This window comes from Cryptomeria japonica, chromosome 10, assembly GCF_030272615.1.
Source record: "Cryptomeria japonica chromosome 10, Sugi_1.0, whole genome shotgun sequence".
Classification (NCBI taxonomy): domain Eukaryota; kingdom Viridiplantae; phylum Streptophyta; class Pinopsida; order Cupressales; family Cupressaceae; genus Cryptomeria; species Cryptomeria japonica.
In genome coordinates this window covers 628210108-628225164 of record NC_081414.1, presented here as the reverse complement: position 1 = coordinate 628225164, position 15057 = coordinate 628210108, and the positions used below count along the sequence as shown (strand labels likewise).

The 15057-nt window shown below is 35.1% G+C and overlaps 1 protein-coding gene across 2 annotated transcripts in view; it reads right to left on the bottom strand.

The window, feature by feature from the left end:
• LOC131036172 (uncharacterized) overlaps positions 1 to 14692 on the bottom strand; it is a 52263-nt gene extending 37571 nt beyond the window's left edge. The window contains exons 1-6 of one of the 2 annotated variants that reach the window (XM_057967992.2): positions 14145 to 14692; positions 8177 to 8251; positions 2747 to 2854; positions 2505 to 2665; positions 1872 to 1986; positions 1607 to 1761 (exon numbers count right to left, since the gene is read on the bottom strand). In XM_057967992.2, coding sequence (XP_057823975.1) covers positions 1607 to 1761; positions 1872 to 1986; positions 2505 to 2665; positions 2747 to 2854; positions 8177 to 8251; positions 14145 to 14528 — 998 coding nt within the window. In that variant the 5' untranslated portion in view covers positions 14529 to 14692. Of the gene's footprint in view, positions 1 to 1606; positions 1762 to 1871; positions 1987 to 2504; positions 2666 to 2746; positions 2855 to 8176; positions 8252 to 10409; positions 10871 to 14144 lie in introns of those variants that run through there. The other variant, XM_057967991.2, reaches the window with a different exon arrangement.
• Positions 14693 to 15057: the final 365 nt, after the last annotated feature.

Below are 15057 nucleotides of genomic sequence, written 5' to 3'. Positions count from 1 at the left end.
TTTGCAACCATCCATTTTAATTCTGCAAGAAAGAACCTCTAACCTCATTTTCTAATTAAAGATATCTGCATGGGCATCCATTCAATCTACCAAAGCTTGTAGCCACAAAGGGCTGTGGTAAATGTTATGATTAACGGGTGGTAACTAAAATCTACAGCAAGCCAACAATGGACTACGGAGCTGGGTTGGATGGATAATAAGTAGGTCAAGATCCAAGAAACAAGATTTGGTTATATGCCTTACACAAAATTTTACTTAAGTGTATGTTTAACATTGGTTTTAGTTTGTTAAGTTATAAATCTGAAATATCACAGAAAGGAACAAGACCTTTTTGCTGAAACATGGATTGCCACCAAAATGAGATTTCTTGGGCTGAGATGCAGCTTGGATACTTTCAGCAGAAATCCAAGCTCTATGTATAAGATACTTGATAAGATCGTTAATGACAGAAAGCAGTGTTTACTATGCTAGGCGTTGTACTAAAACGTGTCAGAGCAGAATAACAAATTATGCTACACAGTGTTACTTTAAATTCCAGCTCTTACAATGAACATCAGATATGACTGAAATCCTAGCTCTTACACATTGTGCTACAGTTTTATTTTAAGTTATTTTTATTATTTAATTTGAAATATAAATATTTTTATTATTTTATTAGCCATCCCCCAGCCATCTCTAAAGTTTAGGAAAAATTTTACAGTCCCCAAAATCCTGTCCCAGCATCCTCCCATCTCAAAACTCAAGACAAACACAGGATTTTTTTTTTTATTAGATGCACTATGTAAGAGAGCAACTCATGGGATCATCAAAATTTCCTATTTTATCAGGCACACTTCTATCATAAAACTGTTCAATGCGTAAAGAAAAAGCACCTTCAGCAAGAAGTGATCATAAATAAGTGTTAGGTGTTAAAAAGAGGCCATATAACATAAGGCTATGTTTTGGAGCATTGTTTCTTAATTCTTTGGCAGTTGAAGGAGTGTATTCTAGCCAAGACCAATGCCCAAAAACTGTTCTTGTAGCTGGCCGGGGTTGCCATTCATGTCTTCTCAGAAAAGTTTGTGTTACTTCATGTACTTTGTGAGGTGTTTTCCTTGTGAGGTGTTTTCCAGAAACATTATTGTTATGTCCTCTTTCCAACTTATTAACGTAGTGATAGAACAGAAAGAAATTAAATTTCAATATCTTGAAGAATTCCTGTAGTATGTGTTGGTTCTTCTGTTTAGATTCTAGAAGATCTCTCATCTTTGGTTGCTTGAATTTACTGGCTAGTATGTGGTGATGCTATTCAGATTTGTCTAGACTATTAAACTAGTAATGACAGGTTTTGCTGATTGTAGGCCACCTGGCTTTTCTTGTGGATATTTCTTGTGATGGCCTCTCTTGTGGAAAAAGCGCCATATTAGTGGCCACGGATACAAGATATACAACACTTAGTAATTACTGCTGATGATAGATTAATTAACATTCTGTTTTGCTTTTGATAAACTAAAAACATGGCACTCAAACTTAAACAAAATAAATTAAAGTCTAATACGAAACAGCATTAACTATAATAAGTACTTTCTTGACAGCTATTGCTGGAAAATAATACTTGTAAACCCACCTTGCAACAAAGTACACTGAATTTTCTAGCATGAGCATCCTATTAGCAGTCCCAATAGCCAGTGCTCCACCTGAACCTCCTTCTCCAATCACAACTGATATAAATGGAACTCGTAAGCCAAATGATGATCTCAAATTCTGTGCTATTGCTTCCCCCTGCAATTATAATGAAAAATTAATATTGAAACAAATAGTGCAACCATCATATCTGTATAACCAATAAGTATAAACTACAAGTAGCCTGGTACAAAGTTCACTGAATATACTTGTCCTTTCCGCTCAGACTCAATGTCTGCATATGCGCCAGGAGTATCAACAAATGTAATGATAGGAAGACCAAATTGATTAGCCTCGAGCATTATTCGTAAAGCCTTTCTATAGCTGCAATACCACATATTTTATACAATTAGCTGATTTTCCATCAACTGTAATAGATAAACAGAAGTCATACAATTTTGGAAAATTGTAATAAAAACATCTTAGCTCTACAAAATGCAAACTGACAACTGAGTGAGAAGCTTAAACATGAATAATTGTTGCTAATTTAAAATATTTTTTTCTGTAAGTAAAATGTGAAGAAGACCCAAATTATTAAATCACCATGTAGAAATGAAAGTACTATCAAAATCACTGCCATGCCAAAACTTAAGCTTCAAAAACCAAAACCAATTTTTCAATACAACGTTTAAGATTTTGCTCTGACATTCATGGATGCTGAAATGGTTCCTTCAAAGGAAAATATACATATAGGATATAAACATTTCCTATCAATAAAACCCATATGTTAGTTTTAGTAGCTAACTGCCTAGTGCAAATTGGACCTGATTTAAGAAATATGCCTTCTATGAACCTGAATAAAAAGCACATGCTATTTGCTAAATATTGGACCATAAACATACCCATGTGGAGTTGGCATGCCAAAGTTCCGATGAATATTTTCCTTTGTATTTCGGCCTTTCTGGTGTCCAATAAACATGAAGCTCATCCCATCCATGCTTCCAATACCAGTGACAATAGCTGGATCATCATATCCAGCACGATCTCCATGCAGTTCCAGCCACTAACAAGTGCAAGACAAAACTTGAGAAACTGCCATGTGCAATGCAAACACAATAAATAAAATTAAGGGAAACAATATTACCTTATCGCTAATGTTTGACACATGTTCAAGACAAGTAGGCCTGTTGGGATGTCGTGCAACACTTAGACGCTGAAATGGGGTCAAACTCGAATATATTTCTTGCATGATCTATAAGAGAAATGTGCAATAAATATTACAGAATGAATTCAAAACTCAATAGATCCTCAAAATAAATGATAGAAAGACATGAACCCCTTGTATTATTATACTGAATAAGACTAAAGTAAAAGTCATAAAATTTGTCCTAATGATATGAATATAAAACTCAATAGATCCTCAAAACAATAGAAAGACATGAACCCCTTGTATTATTATACTGAATATGACTTAAGTAAAAGTCCTAAAATTAGTCCTAATGGGTAGATGAAAGGACAAATCTTTGACTATTGGTCAACAACAGGATTGAATGAATAACCAATGCTCACAAAACCAATCCTGAAAAAATCAACAGTTACTTACATAGTACCAGTTGATGCATATCAAATTATCAATTAATTGCACTCAATTGCAAACAATGACCCACAAACCATGCATCTCGGAAGGAGTCACAAAAAGAATATTGGAATGGGCATAAGTTACTAAGTTTAGCAATGTTTTCATAGACAGACTCATCCATTGACTGCATGGGTGGATGCAAACTTTCATCTCTTGTTAAGAACTACCGGGTTTTAATAATTTTTCTCTGGAATTATTGCAATCTCAAGTCAATTGGAAAACCCAAAACATGAATTCAAGGAGAAAAGATTCATTCACTTTCTCAAGTCAACATATGATGCTTCGATTTTGTTAAAAATAAAAATACATGGTATGCTGATAATGTATGAAAACTGTATGAATTTCATTACCTTCCCCTCGGAAGAGCTACAAGAAAGAAAAACAGCATATGACAACTCAAAAGCGTATCTGTTATAAGGATATTAAGCAAGATTTTTGTATTCTTCTTACAAGCTGAAGATCTCCCTTCCTAAATCAGAAGGCTTCTTAAGGGTTCTTGTTAGGATTTGCTCCTTAGCACCAAATCCAAGAGGTGATGACAGGTAGATTTTGCAGCATGAAGCACCTATTCAACATATGACTAAGTTCCTTAAGGTTGGGGCCAATTTATTGCCAGAGCACAGAAAGGGAAAGAACTAGGAATCTGATTTCAGCTTCAACAAGCCACATACAATTGTAATTGGAAAATGCCTTCAATGCTCAAAGACGAGGAATAGCTAGCAGCTTAGACTCCCGATTTCGGAAGTCTGAGTATAGGACAGGGGGAGCTAGAATACGAGGCCACCTACAATTGGATGAGAAGATGATATAGCCTCCAGATTCCATCTCTAATATCTAAAACAGAAGCACTAGACAAAGAACATTGTGCTACTCTTAGAGTATGAATTTCAAATTCAATAGATTTTTTAGGCCACTGTTGAAGATTCAACTCAGTTAGTCCTGATCCTTTATGCAACAACACCATGGGTCTTATCAAGCAAGCATTACCTCAAAAGATCAATGGCTATGAGATGACTTTTCTGTATAGAGGGCTTGAGCATGAGAAGGTAGAGGCAGATATCAAAGATGTAAAGAATGACAAGTCCCCAGGCCATGATAATCTCTCTAGAGAGTTCGATAAGAAAATGTGTCAGCCTACCATCCATATGAAGATTGAACCCATCAAAAGTGGAGGCACGGGCAAGTTAGTCAAGGCCAAAATAATCAAACTCATATCAAAGGGCTCCAATGGAAAGTGGGTAGACAGTTAGCATCATAACATACTCCTAAATGTTTCTTATACAATTCCAGCTAAAACCCTTCTTGGAAGTATCTAGTCATTGGTGACAAGAATGGTCCAAAGGGAGCAAGCTGGTTTTACAGAGGGCAGATTTACTCTCAATAACCTTATCACTGCATGGGAAGGGATAAAGTAGGCCACAAAACTCTGGCCAAACAGTTTTATTTTTTTCAAAATCAACTGTATTAAGTTTTGACGTGTATGACAGAAAGAGTGGAATATCATTTGACCATGCTTGATTGGTTGGGCTATCTAACTCTAGGCCATTGTGGCCAATGCTCTTAAATATTGATTAAAGGAAGTTATAATCTGGGTGAAATTGGAAGAAAATATTTGCTGAGTGATCACAAGCCCCTCAATCTTCACTTTTCTCGTGAGTCACTTTTAACTCCTAGGCTTATTTAGCAAATCACATAAAAGCACTATGCTTTGTGTAGAAATTTTTACTAAAGCTGGCAGTGCACTAGTGAGTGCAGAAAAAGGATAAGTTTTGTTCAATAGGCAGCATGACTCCTTCATAGCTGAATCAAAGATCGAAACTCATAAAACCATGTATAATTACTACTTCAGCGTTTGGGCATTTGTTTGGCATTCAACTAACTGTGACTGAGAAATGTCATCGGATCATGCAGAATTGTGAAAAGAAGATATTAATTTGGAATAAGCTTGAGCTTCTGTTTGCTGACAAGATGTGTTAGTGTAGCATAAATTTTTACCTAAGTTTACTTAGGTTACAATTACTTTCATTTCCATAACATTACCTAGGATATTAGTCACACTCCTAGAGCTTCCAGAAAACGTAAGCTGCACCACAAGTTGTCATTTTATGCATTCAATAGGTATGATAAGTTAGCCAACCATATGCATTCAATAAGGATGTTTGTTTTCTATAAAATGAATGACTCCCTTGCTCAATATAAGGTACTTAGAACTTAATGCCTTGCAAAACATGAAAAGGCTTTGAACAAGCTTATCTTAGTTTGTAGTCAGAAGTTTTTCTTTCTTAACTAGAACAGTTTGATAGTCTCTTGCAATTTATATAGCTCCCTGCTTTGTGCTCATGAGATATTGAGTCTGTGACCCTGTAGAACCCGTGCACAATACTCGCAAGACTATGATTGTTAACAAAATGGTCATATGTTCTACTTGTGTTTGCTCCAACTTCCGCTCTAAAACAGTTCATGGAGTACATGAAAAAAAAGTTTTTATTGGGTGGACAAGGCAGAGGAAAGGGCTCTCTCTTGCTTCCTGGTTTGTCTGCACTTTTCTAAGGTGAATGGCACTTGCAGGGAAGTGGATTGCAAGAGTAATGGAAGGAAATGCCACTTAGCAAATCCTTATACACCTCAGAATCGTTTATTTACACTAACTACAAAGAATCAAGGGGTAGTTGACATTATTAGTAATGCTTGAGCTTTTCTGATTTTTGGTTTGGCACCACTTAACAGAGCTTGAACTGTTTTCAAAATCTCTTAGAATCTCTCCATCTCTTAGATGTTTGTTATATAGCCACATGGTCTATTTGGACATTCATCTTATGGCATGGACAAGCTGAGCATTTTCCACTCTACTCTGGCGAAAGGACAGCAAGGGCTTGTTTTATTGCAGACATCTCAGAACAAAGACAGCCAACAATGGCACTCTTAGCGTTGCCTAATCACCACTCCATTATTGATACCAACAGCCAAACCAGAATTCAAAGAGTTCTATGAAATTCTAACTAAACATTGTCTATTTAATTTGTAAATACAAATTGTTGGCATGGAACACCAGGATTGGAAGTAGAGCTCTATAAAATCCTCTGAGTGAAGACAAATGACCTATATAAGCTAGGGAGGCAATCAACTGTAATTTCCACTCAATTGAGCAAGCAATGTTATGCAAAGGGCAATGATGTGAAATGGTAAAGCCATTTGGAAAGCAAGAAACTCCTTCAAACAGAAGGTTCTAGAATGGATAGTAATGCATCAAGCATTTGTTGTCAAAGAGCAGTAAATAAAGTTTGTATTGCTGATGCTTCATGCATTGGGTGCACAAGAAAGCAGCCAGCTAACCATATCTTCTAAAATAATGTTTAACACATAGAGGTTTATGGGATTTGGTTACAGCTGAATTCAATTTCCTTTCTACTACCCGTCTCTCTTGGTGAGGGCTGCTTCTACGAAATTCTTGGATGGTCATGGGCAGCACCTAAAGTACACGGAATACAATTTGGTTGGCAGCAAAGGTACCAAGCTCTGATGGGTTAGCTGTTGGCTGATGGATTAGGTGGTTGAAGGAATTCCTGCTCTGGGAGCTCTGGGGTTGGGCTGGACCGGAGAGAAATTAATGGGGGGTCTCGCAACCCATTAAAATTGCATTTAGAGGACAAGATGCCAAGCTACTTTTAGACATCACTACATTCAGTTTGGGTAAGATGTCAATTCTTGGCTCTAATTGTGCAACCTAAGCTTGAAAGATTTCAGAAGGATGTAAATTCTTTGCCCATTCAAGACCAGGCAGCGGAGCTTCCTTTTCTTACCTAAGTAATGAGAGCTTTAACTATAGTTCTAATGCTTGGCTGACGTAAATCCTTCAAAGAAAAGATGGATTCCATACCATATATATACATGTATGTATATATTATATATACATCTACAAGTATATATATATATATGTATATATGTATATGTGTATATGTAGATATATGTATATATGTATATATGTATACGTAGATATATGTATATATACATAATACATACACACACACATATGAAAACATCCAACTAAATAAATCATCCAAGTTACAACACAAGTAGAATAAACTATGGTGATATTTTTGTTCCAAATGGATATTGTTAAAGTCTGATGTTGAAAGAACGTTGGGCCATCCACCAGGCTTCCACTCTCAAGGAAGTTCTTTATAGAGTTATAAACAGGTGCAATTGCTAGGCTAACTGGCCAGAATAGATAGTTTTACTGTCGTAGCTACTAAGTCAAAATGTGAGTTCATCTCTTGCAAGCTTTTATCCTTTAGTAAACAGGCATTGTCCTTTTGTAAAGCAGTCAAGTCTGCTGAAGCAGGAATCTGATCATTCTTCCAACTAAACAAACTTACTTGTACAAGTTTGCTGAAGCAAGAATCTGATTGTTCTTCCAGCTAAATGAGGTTATTCTTACAAGTATGTTGAAGCAGTAATTGTTCTTCCAATCAAATGAAGTATCTTCAGAAGTAACTCTCAAAAGTAAATTGCTCATAGTTGTGGATATAGGAACAAAAACAGAAATCATTCGTCCCTCACCCAATGTCATATAAAAGAGAAAGATATAGCTGTAGAACTTCTCAAAAAGGAATAATCAGAATAAAATTAACTGATAAATATCGTAAATGGCAGGACTCAAAGTTCAAGTGGAATGCTTGAACTTTGGATACACTTGTTTACAGCATTTATAATTCAACAAAACTCAAGTGGATGGACTATCCTTAGAAAGATAATAACAGAATAACAAGTCAGCTAATACATTAGTTTATTTCAGGCATTTGATTGCAAGTGAATGATCGCTTATGTTGCACTCAGATAAGATCAAATGCACTTTCTCAGCCTAACAAGTTAAACACCTGAACATCTGAAGACTGCAACTAATAAAAAAACAAATAAGGGTGGAGAAAAAGGGACCTCATTGTACTGAATCTCCAAAATATTAATATAACGTTCAAATTGTAAGCCAGTTTCCTTCTGCATTTTTTTAACCTGTTGTTCCCATGAAAAGAGCAGATTTGTATCAGCATAATACTCACAAGGATAAAAAAATCGCACATCTTAATTTTTTACAAACTCCAGTTTTGATAAACAACAACAAACAGCTTTAGCTATATTGAGCTTGGCATATAAAAGAAATTTAAAACATCTCCCTTATATCACCAAAGTCTTCTCATAGCCCCATTTTTCAACAGCAAGAACAACTATTAAATGCTATAAATAGTAACAGCAAACATTTATCCAACAAACAGTTGCAGATCTAAGTTGAAGGTTTGCATTTAGATAGGGGTTTGGGGTTCAGGTTTAGATACAGATTTGGGGTGCAGGTACAGCATTTCACTATTTTTTTCTTACCCGGAATCGATGCAACTTGGATATGTCTGTATATATATATATATACACAACTGATAATTGATAATTTGGGGTGAAGAATGGCAGGTGAGAAGTGTTGTCTGCTTTTGTTTTTCAAGTTTTAAGTGTTGTTAGTATAGTAGGTAGTTAGTTTTAGGGTTTGTTTAGGTTTTTACTCTTCCTTTTTTCTGTTCTTTTCATTAGCTTTTGAATTTTGGGGCTGGGCTTGTGTATCCAGCTTCACTCCAGTTACAGATGCTAGGTACTGTGGCACGGGCCAGGTTCATCTCAGGCAATATTGGATGTACCAAAGCAGTTGTGCAAGAACTCGCATTTAGCCAGACATGTACCAGACCAGGATTGCATAAACTTCATGATTGCAGAAATTTTGAAAATGTCAACAAACAATAAAGTAATCTTAAAATTAAAACGTATCCTTAAGCAATAGTCTAAAGTCCAGACAATACGGTCCATGCAAAAATTAAAATACAATATAACCCAAACCAATACAAAGAAAAGAACTCTTTCTACCAAAACAAAAATACCACAAACCAATTTTGTTTCACTAAAAAATAGAGGAAAAAGGAATGCTTAAAAACAAATTGCAATAAAGAAACTAAACGTTGATAACAACTCGGATAGAATCAAAACTCACAAGGTCCACTGACAGCAGGATTGCACAAATTAAATTTGCATTACAACTAAACAAGGCTTATGTAAAGTTGGAATTGATCCCTAAGAAATACATAAGTTTCTCTGACCTCCACACGATCAGTCTAATAATCATAACAGAAGAGATGTGAAGAGAAAAATGTTAATAGGCTAACATTTTGGTGAGGTCAACGAAATTATGATGCTGCTATGTTGTTGAGCAGTGGCAGAGCGGGTGGATAATTTGCATGCTGGCCATAGCCGGAAGGTTCAAAGAGGATGCTTTGCAATGTAGGATCCAGATGTCTCTTTGGAGATGCGCTGGCACTTGAGTACAATTTTTTAGTGTGGATCTGGATGTCAGCCTGAATGTCTACAGGCATTTGAGTAATACTTTTTGGCTCATTCCAGATTCATTACACACAGATTTTGTCTGTGTTTTAGCTCTTTTAGCTTTGCTTCAGTCAGAAATATTTTCAGGCAGGGGATTCCAGATGCAATTTGACTGTGTGAATTGTTTTTGGAGATTAAAATGTAGTAGGGCCTAAACAAATCAACAGCAAAAACGCTTCCAATTTAAATTTAACGTTACCATTTTTTCTCTCAAGTGCAAGATCATCTAATATAATACCCGAATTGAAGAGAGATTCCAAGATCCATGATAAAGCGTTGAATTGAGTAAACCTACGTCCAACTCAGCATTCATAGTGTAACTTCTAGATGAAGCCAGACGTAAGTCCAACGTAAAATTGACAGAAAAGATACCCATTACTTAAGAGTCTTAAGACAACTAAGTAAGGTACTTTATATGGGCTATTTCTCGCAATCGGCTAATTTGAGACAAAAATTTCAAAGAACAAATGCCAAAGTTCTGTATAAAATCTACATTTCCATCTTATAAACTAAATCTACAACTACTGTCAGCAAATAATATGCTTTCTCTTTAAAAGCTACTCTTCTGGTTAAAATTTGTCTACCTGATTTTTCTTTAAAAACTAGCCTCATTTTTGAAGATGGGAAGATTGACTTACTGTTCTATACTTATTTAAAAGTAAATGTCTATTTCTTGAAAATTTCCCTGCAAGTTTTTAGATGGAGAACTAATTAAACTTTTAACAAAAATTCAAAAGTTGTGAGTTGAGTATACCTCATTAATTTTCCTTTGTACTTCTGCAAGGGGCTTCTCGAAAGGGAGTAATACCCTCTTTGGCGGCTTCTCGAGTGGCTTAAATCTGTTAACGTAGGTGAAAACGTGCGGTCCACTGCCATCCGTGGGAAATTTGTCAGGCCACGGGTACTCTTTATCTTTCTTAAATTTCTTTCCCCTGCGAAGCTTATGGTTAGCAGCCACAACGTTTAGCGAAGCTGTTGCAGATCGCGGGAGGATTCGAACCCTGGACGTCTCCATTGGAAGGGGGAGCAAGGTTAAGCCATTGTGCTGGTCAAATTGGAGCATGTGACCATAGCGCAATGATAGCCCGGGGCAGCTCATTGCAATTATGAAAATACAGAAAGGGGTGAAAAGGTTATTAATCCGACAACAGGTTTGGCAAGGTTTTTGGGTTTTTGGCGAAGTTGATAAATTGTTAGTATGTTTGGACAGATGAGAGTTGGTGAAGCGGGTGGACATATGGCGTGCCGGCCTTTCCCGGCGGATTTGCCGAGGTCGCTTTTAGCGTGGGGTCGGATGTGTACGTGGAGGAGTGCTCGCGCTTATCTACCCTTTTGCCTTCATCTCTATGTAGATTTTGCCTTTTTGTCGCTTTTTGCTCCGTTGGCACTTCCAATTTTTTGAGAGAGGTTTGTCATCGTTCAAGTGGTATGTTTAACGTAGGGGCTTCAAGTATATTAAATACTTGCTCACTATTGAGCTCTAAACTTTTTATTTCCTAACTTCTTTTTAACAAAAATTATTGCATCTAAACAAATCGTTTCACAAATAATTAATTGAATGATCATAAAAGTTTAGGATTCAAGAGTAGAAATTGAATATTAAATTAAATGTGCTATTTAAATACAAATAATGTAAAGGTTTTTATTTTTTATTCAATCAAAAATATTATTATGATAGTTTTAAAAAAATGAATCTATTATAAAATTAAAAAAGAAATTGTGTTGAATATTTATCAATGATTTGAAATTTTGATTTTAATTTTTTAATTTATTTTGTAAGAGGGAAAGTGACTTAATTGGAATGACTAATAAATTTTGTCTTTACCTTCTAGCTTCTAAAATAAAATAAGGAAACTAGTAGTATTTACAAACAATTTTGAGAGAATCTATTAGTTTGCAAAATTCATTTTTTCTTCACTCAAACCTCTAGATTCAATGGCTTTGGAAAATGATTGAAGACAATTTGGAAACATGTAGTGTGTTAAAAAAATAAATGTTAGTCAATGATGCAATTATAATGCTCTAAGATTTTGATATGTTGCTCTCATGTAAATACTTTCCAATGACTTGCAAGCCATTGCAAAAGCAATCAAACAATGTCTTTAAATACAACGTAGCACAAAAATCAACACAAACATGTGTTATGTCAATTCACAATAGCTACCGATACAAAGATTAAGTTGCACGTAGACTTGAATAAAGAGGGAGGTCAGGAAAACATAAGCCTAAGACTTAATATGAATTTGATTTTTTTTAATTTAAGATTTAGATTTTCAAGTACAAAAATAACCTAGATAAACTTTAAACCCACAAATTTAATCAGAGATGAAGAATAGGAGGTCTAAGGATGAGGATCAATTTGTACAAATAGGTGTTAGATGAAATCAATAGAATAATACCATGAGTCAAATTCATAAGAATATGTGACATGTAAACTTGTTATCACATAAAGATACTCAAATTAAATTGTGTCTAAAACATAAAAGACACTCCAATTAAAATGGACCCAAAACATAGAAAACAATATTATTAACTTAAAAGAAAAAAAATAGATATAAAAATTTCACCATTGTCATATGTTAAATAAAAAAATTTATCTTCTAATTATTAATATAAATTAAAAGATAAAATCGTATGTCTAATCTCAACTTAAAAATAATTTAAACAAATTTGAAAAATGTGAAATATACATTTTCACTATTATGTTTTAAAAAAATCACCTGCAAATATTTAAAAAATTAATATTTAAAAATTGAAAAAATCAATTTGATTAAAAACAATATTATAAATCCCTCACTAATTTTAAAATAAAAGAATAGTTTAAATTTTTTTGTTGTGTTGTATACAATTGTACACAATTTTAATATATACAAGTTTACATATTGTATCCCATATCAATTGCACATATGAACTCTCAAATTTTAATATTCTGGTTTGGTGTCTGGTGGAGAGAAAATTGAATTCAAATGCACTAAATTCTTAACCCGCCGAAAATTTAGGTTTTCTTGGTGTACTAATTTCTACCCTAAACGCCCTTGTCGGGACAGGCCAATTAATATCCCATCTATTTCCAGTCCACGTCATGATTACAACTGTTGGCTCCTTCACTCTTGAATCCCCTCTTTTTCCATTCATCTTAAATTTTACACTGTTCAAATTATGTATCGTTCTAATCATTCCTCATTACAAAATGTAATCATGATTTATAGATATATAGTCTCTATAAATTTAGATACCGTAATTAAACGTTAAATTTGACAGTCGTATAATATTATAGATATAACATTTTAGAGGATAATTTTGTTTGACAGGCAGAGTCTAACCGTCAAATTTGACTCCAACAGCAAATAATAAGTAGCCGTTAACTAACAAATAGCACGTGCATCCGCGATAGAAGGATTTAGCCTTTCTGTCATTTCCACATGGATTAAGATGGTTGTGGAAAATTTATTAGAAGATGGTTATGGAAAATTTATTAGAAAAGGCAAAAGATGTTCTTTATGGTATATTTACAACTCATTTAATAGAAGGGGCCCGCAGAGAGGAGAAAGTCCGCCTCATTTATATATACCAGTGTGATACACTAATTAGATCTGCATATGTCATGTGCCTGTAATTGTTGTAGGCCCAAGACCGTAGGTAGTAGATTTCACCCAACTCTTAACGGCTTTGCAACGCAAAAATGAAAACTATTAAATTCTAATAACACCAAATCCTGATTCACACTTTTAACACTGGAAAAAATTTACATTTTAGTACAGAAGTTCGGTCGCTCTTTTTTTCGTTTGGAATTCTGTGATATATCTAGAGGTATTTATTCTCAAATTTATGGAAAATATAATTTTCACTTCATTCTTTTGAAGAGTCAGAGGCTTTGTATTGTACAAGGTTTGATTTTATTTTTTCCTGTTTAAATCAATGAATTTTAGAATTGAATCTTTAAACCAAAAACCACTTTACAAGATCACTCATTTTGGAGAAATGTAAATTTCTTTAAAATTGAGAATCCCTGTGTCAAAATTGAATCTTCTTCCACTCTATCAACAGGGATCCAAAAAAAACTTTCGCAATCATCTCGTTCCATAATCAACAAAATCGCTTTGAATCATGTTTAAACGGTAATTTAATCAAAAGTCATTTCATCCATAAGGGACATGGATTGAACTGATCAACTACTTCTCGTCAACGAAAGTTGTAAACTCAACTGACACAGGCTTAAAAGAAGTTAAATAATTTAAAATTTCTACCAAAACCCTAAAATACAATCAAACTTAACAACGAAGCCGCCACAATCACGCGAGACGGAAAAGGAAAACTGAAAGAAGCGGAAATCTATTTTTCATAAATAGAGATCAATCTTCCGATTCAAATATAGCTGTAAATTTCTTTCTCTGGACTGATTTCAGCCGAACTTTAAACTACAATAAGCTAATCTGATGCAGCCAAAAGGCAAAAAAAAAAAAACTTCAGAGCTTTCAATTTGGCCTACCTCTTCAATTTTCCTCTGCACTTCGGCAAGCGGCCTCTCAAAAGGCAGAAGAACTTTCTTCGGCGGCTTTGAGAGAGGTTTAAATCTGTTAACGTAGGTGAAAGGATGCGTTCCACTGTCATCAACGGGAATTTTATCTGGCCAGGGATACTCAACCTCTCTCTTATGTTTCCTTCCCCTGCGCAATTTAAAGGTTGCAGCCATTACAATTAGCGAAGCTGATGTAGATTGCTGAAGGACTCGAACCCCGATCCCCCGGGTAAAGAGGCCGTTGTGATGATCACATCGCAGCATTTGGCCCTGGCCCAATGAGAGCGCACAGGAATCCATTGATGAAACGAGAGGAGAAAACAAGAGCAGAGCAGAGCAGAGCAGATCGTTCATACAGGAGTTTGGATGTTATAAGGCAGAAGTGAACATCGCAGTCATCGAAGAAGGGCGTGGGGACAGAAGATTAAGCGGGTGGACGTATGGTGAAGGGGGCCACAGGTTTCGTCCCCGGCGGTCGTCCCGAGGTCGCCTCAATGCGTAGGGATGGGCCGGCATTAGTTGTGGCTGTTGGCTTTTATTGTCACTGATTTGGGCTTCCTAGAAAAAAATTTCCCTCTCCAAATGCTTATGTGGCAAAGAGCAACGTTCAAATGGTTTTAGTTAGATTTTCAAATGGTTCCATATTCTAGAAGAATTATGTTCGTATCTTTTAACTAATGTTTTTAATATATAGGTTTTTCTATAGTTTTCGTAAATTTTAAATGTATTGTTTTTAATCAATTTAAGAATATTTTTTTTCCTTTGGACATTTAAGAATCTAATTGCTTTGAATTCTGTTAGAGACTTTGACATAGAAGACTCTTTTTATACATCACTTTTATGGAGACGGTTTCGATATTTTTTTTTTAGGAGTTCTTTATTC